General features: G+C 36.8%; 1 protein-coding gene across 1 annotated transcript; it reads left to right on the top strand.

Annotated features, from left to right (window-relative positions):
* The first annotated feature begins 1,486 nt into the window (after nucleotides 1-1,486).
* On the top strand, nucleotides 1,487-2,171 carry LOC142341114 (40S small subunit processome assembly factor 1-like). Its single transcript, XM_075391996.1, has one exon. It carries the CDS (start codon nucleotides 1,517-1,519, stop codon nucleotides 2,114-2,116), a length of 600 nt encoding a protein of 199 aa, XP_075248111.1. The 5' UTR covers nucleotides 1,487-1,516; the 3' UTR covers nucleotides 2,117-2,171.
* Nucleotides 2,172-5,321: the final 3,150 nt, after the last annotated feature.

Raw genomic sequence — 5,321 nt, 5'->3', positions numbered from 1 at the left:
GTTTTTTTTATTCAATTCAAACAAATTGAACTGGATTTGACGCTGTCTGTTTTTAAGATCTGTTTCAAGTTTTGATGATTTCTGAAGTCAAATTTGAGGGGTGATCTGGGTAACACTGAAACAGGACACGGAGTGAAAAAGCGAGTGATATTGTATTGGGGCGTTATATTTTTCACTAAAATGTATAAGTACAATGTAAAAATGATGGATAAACAAAACTGACTTTATTGATAGTGGTTTTTTGTACACGTGCGAAACGTCTGTTTTATTTGATTTTCATCGAGTTTTTAGGGCTCGAAGATGAGACGTGATTAACTTTTTTTAAAAAATCTAACTCACTGAAAGAGGATTTTGATCATACATTTTTCTGAGCGAGGGAGAGAGAGAGAGTGCGCGTGAATGAGTGAGTGAGAATGAGAGTGAGCGAGAAAATAAGCGTAAAAAAATTTTCGTTGAGAGTAGTTTTTTTCTGTTCACGTGAGGTATTCTCAAAGAATGTTTTGAAAGTTTTAACATGAATTTTATCAGTAGCAATGGGTATTCCAACTTATTAATTGCTCTTGAACAAAGTTCGTTCCAATTATTGTAAACGTGTGTGTGTCTTTTTTATGCAACATTTTTGCCTGACAATTTTGCGCTTTTCTTCTAGAACATTCTTTGACTTCTCAAAAGACTTTTTCGCGCTTTCGTTCTTCATTTTTGAGTGATCTCTCCGAAGTAAAGCTTGTTGCTAATATAAAATCGGTTGCAGCATAGCAGGAGTACGTGATGCATAGCGCAGTGGTTAGTGGGGGTGGCAAGGGTTCGGCAGGTCGAGGGATCGAATCCCGGCGGGGGATAGGAATTTTGCACCCATAAAGAAAAATTAATCTATGCTACAAGCCCCTGAATTAAATTGCCTCGCCTGTCGTTCAAGAGCAATTCTTCCGACGTTTGTCGGTTTATGTTATTAACAAGTAGTTTTACATTTTGGAGTGTTCTTGACCATTTTGAAGAATTATACTTTGGCAATTTTGGGTCTGGATTTTCTGTGTGAGTAGACTTGATTGTTTTTCTGAATTTAGACTTTTTAAACTAATGATTATGTTCCGATTGATGTAAAAATCAAAATAAACGGTCTTCGACACAATCATCAATTTGGAAGGATGTTTACCATGTAAAAATGCTATTTTTGTTACGGAGTAGTCTTTTAGTGTGACTCACCGAAACTGTCGAGTAGTCATAAATTTAAATTGTTGAAGGCAGTTCTGGGAGTTTTGAAAAGTGAAAATCTCCCTGGCAAACGAAGTTTGAGAGCATTTTTTTAAGCATTAGTGGGTTCTATTCAGTGGTGTTAAGTATATCAAGTGCTTCGACTACAAGGCTTTAACATTGAATCGGACAGGTTTGGTTTGAAGTAATGTGGTGTCAACCTCTCGACTATAATGCAACATAGCTGTAGACCTTTGTGTTTAATTTCCCTTTGTGTTTAGTTGTAGACAAATTATTATTAACAAGGTTGTGTTTCAAGTTGAGAATGACTAGTATAGAAGATATTGTGCCCTTGCGTTCCAACTACAATTCTCCTTCTGAAATAGAAGTCATCAAATTTGAAGACCCGGATAAACGTTACGACAGGCGAAAGAGAAAGTTAGAAGATGATAAGAAAACGGCTGAAGCAAAGCCAGGAAAAGATGTGAAGTCTCTGAAATACAGTAAACAACTCACAAAAGACCTGAATTCCATGACTTTTGAAATTCAACGTTTTACTACAAAATCACTCAACAGAAAAGAGCGACTTGAAGCTGAAAAAGAACAGCTGATAAAATTGGGAGCTGAGCCTCCGAAGAAGAAGAGTATTAATTATAAAGAGTTAATGGCTAAGAGGAAAGAAGAACGAGATAAATACAAAGAAGAAAGAGAAATTGCCAGACTGCAAGGCATAGTGTTGCCTAAAGACCCCCCGAAGTTGGCAGGAGGGAAGAAAAGGGGAAAAAATGAGAGAGCGAAACAAATGTTTGGCAGTGAAAGATTTGAACAAGCGAGTGATGGCCAAATTGGATCTTACAAGAAAGGTTTTCAGATGTTGTCTTCAACTGATCTTAAACGGTTCAAAACGAAGTCACTCAAACTTTGAAACTTTAAAGCAATTGTGTTAGTTAAAACTGTCAAGAATTAAGTATTTCCATTTAGGCAGTTTTAAAGACTTAATTGTTGAACTAGGAACTAGGAGAATACAATATAGGCGGCTGGCTTTTTTCTTTGTCAAACTTTCCCTCTTCGTTTGCTTTTCCCTTTTTGTTAAAATTCTATTCCAAGCTTGAAAAGGGAACAGTAAAAAATGGAAGGAAAACAGAATTTTCTACTTGGAAGGAAAAATGGAAGGAAAACGGAAGTTTCTACTTTGATTGGGTGAACGGGTTTACATAGAGGGCGGAGAATCATACTTTTAAATACCGCCGCCGGACTGAGAAAAGTGTTAGAACAAATTTCTGGTTTTCAAGAAAAATTTTTCAACGTGCGGAAATACGACTTCTGTTTTTTACTGTTTAATTGCTCTCGAACGAAGTTTGAACATCCTGTGACTTCTCAAGTAACTTTTAAACGCTTTACTTCATCATTTTGAGTGATTTCCATTCCAATGAAGTTTGTTGCTAGTAAAGAAGCGATTGTTAGCTGTTGACTCTCCGGGCCGTTCTAGCTAAGTGGTTAAGATATCTGACTGCTATCCTGCAGCTCTAAGATCCGAAGCCCTATGAGGTCTGACTTGCCCCCGCCTGTCGTTTGAGAGCAATTCATCCGACGTCAGTCAGTTGTTGTTTTCTCTTGATTCCTTTCACGAATGCTATTTAAAGAAAATGCATGCTTAACGGTGCATAATTGTAATTTTGTATGGCCCCTAATCTTTTAAAGATTTTGATTTTTTGAGCTTCGCCTGTAGTTTGTTGTTTTTGATGGCTGGGCGCTCGTTTTCATCAATAATAAACCTTATAGGCTCCATATTGAGGCACAATTGATTGTGTTTTTTGCTTTCGGCTACAGCTAATGTTTGAACAACTTTGGCATTTGCTTCAGAAAAAATGTCTTTACTTTAAGTTCTGTCTTTTTTGATATTCTTTTTGTCCTCAGTTCACATTGTCTCTCCAATGATGTATAGTTTAACCAATTAATAGATTCTGTTTCGTACCAAATTCAGTATAATTAGATTTGGTGTTTCACATGAATGTTTATTTTACACTAAGCGAAAAGTTTTGATTATTAATTGCTCTCAAACGAAGTTTGTAGCAATTATATTAGTCCTGTCGGTCTTTTTTTTATGCGAGTTTTTGCTTGACCAATTTTTCGTCTGACGCTTTTGACTTTTCGTCCTCAAAAACGGGATAAACAGGTAACGCCCAGCGGGCATTAAGTGCTCTTAGAGCCTTTCAGCTCTGTTTCAGCTCAAACTGTTTTGGAGACTTATATTTGTACTTATGGCGTGAAGGGCGGTTCTTAGAGGTTGAGACACCTCCCCCTCCCCCTGTTCACCCCCACCCCCACGATTGCCTCCACCCCCACCGCGCTGTTGCCCCCCCCCCCATCAGCCCCCGGTTCACACCCCCCCCCCCCCCCCGTGACTAGCTACTGACGAAGCCAACCGGTCGTTTGAGAGCAATTCGCCCGACGTTAGTCGGTTATGTTATTTGTTGTTGTTTTTATTGTCGACAGGTCTGTTGTTGACGATGGGTCTCATTGGTATTTTCTGAAGTTAACGAAATTGTTTCAGGGTTTTTTATAACTATGTTTTTTACCCTTTTTGCTTCAATGTAATAAAAATGTTTTCATTCGAGATTTTTGGTGTCTGGTCACTTAAGTTCACAAATGTCAGACGCCTTTGATATTTTAACAAACCAAAATGAAATCTTTCCCAAGCCAACGTTATGCAAAATTTGTTTTAAAAAATTATTATTGCGATTTGATTTTTGACCGCGTTTTGCCTGACGTTTTTGGTAATTTTTGCCTTTTCAGTAGTAATAATATGAATTAACATGAATATTAGCTGTGAGTAGATTGAGGTCAGTAATGTTTTTTAAATTATGTTCGAGGTTTTTAAAATTTGACCACAAGTAGTTTCAAAGATATCAATTTTGCCATGTTTTATTTTTATTCTCCTACGTTGCCTTATTGGTTTTCTTTGAAATTGGTGCTTGCTTTCTCAACACACACATATTGCGGATATGACGTTTGCATTTGAGTCTGTTAGTTGGCTGACGTCGTATGAGTGTTCTGAAGTTACTGGAGAGGCCTAATTGCGTGGCGAACAACTCACTCGCGTAGTTTTTCAGTCCTTAATGTTGGGCTCAAATGGGTCTTAAATTGACCTTGTTTGTTGTTTACAGAAATTGGCACAAAGGAAATATGGCTGTTTTTGTCTTATGAGGTGTATTTGTTTTGTTGGTAATGCGACAGTAAACAAGTTCTCATGTTTGTATTATTTCCCAAGTTTTCGGATTAATTATTTTGTTCTTTATTGATTTTGTCTTTTTTATTGAACCAATGAAACTTTTTGAAGCTAGCGATTTTATTATTGATTAGATTTTAACCTAAGAAAATAAGTTTGAAGACATTAGACTCAAGAACTGTAGCAACTTTTCATTGTTTTTTTTCTCATTTTGACTTTTTTCTGACTCCTACATGTCCAACCAGGCTTTTGCTATTGGGTAAAATATTTGTATTTTAGCATTTCACAGCGAAATTTAGATCATGATGACCTATATATCAGAAAGACAAATCAGACTTAAAACGGTTTTTGCACAACTTTGATGCATTTTAAAATAGTTTTTTTTCCTATTTTGACTTCAAGTGGTCAATTAAGTAATGTTTTCAGCCGGGTTCTTGTGTTAGTTGTTTTTGCGTTATTTCGTCGGTTCTGAAGACAGAAATTTTAAAAAAGCCTACCTCTTCTTATATTTCGACCGCCACGCAATTCTAAATTCCAGTTTTTTGGTGAGCACTCTTTCATTTTGGTAGGAAATCAGGGTATTCAGTACCAGTATAACCAAAAGGCTCGTATTTCCTTTGAATAATCCGAAAACTGCCTAATCTCTTATAGCAATTGAAGTTTTTTGACAGCCTTGAAAAACTTAAAAATGCTGGTCATCAACACAACAGATAAGCATTTGATGAATCTAACATCAGCAGTACTTTTCATTGCCCAGTATGTGAATTAGGCGTTTCCTGCAATTTGTTTTTTCTCCCCACTTTGGCCAGGAGAGTACAAAGAATTTTGTTTAGAGAAATGGGCTGCCTCGACAACTGAAGTTCTCCCCACTTAATCGTTTAAGAACTCAAAATGAGCAGTG

Source organism: Convolutriloba macropyga, chromosome 6 (genome assembly GCF_964194025.1).
Source record: "Convolutriloba macropyga chromosome 6, txConMacr16.3, whole genome shotgun sequence".
NCBI lineage: Eukaryota > Metazoa > Xenacoelomorpha > Acoela > Convolutidae > Convolutriloba > Convolutriloba macropyga.
Note: the sequence above shows the minus strand (reverse complement) of the source record. Positions and strands in the feature narration are given on the sequence as shown.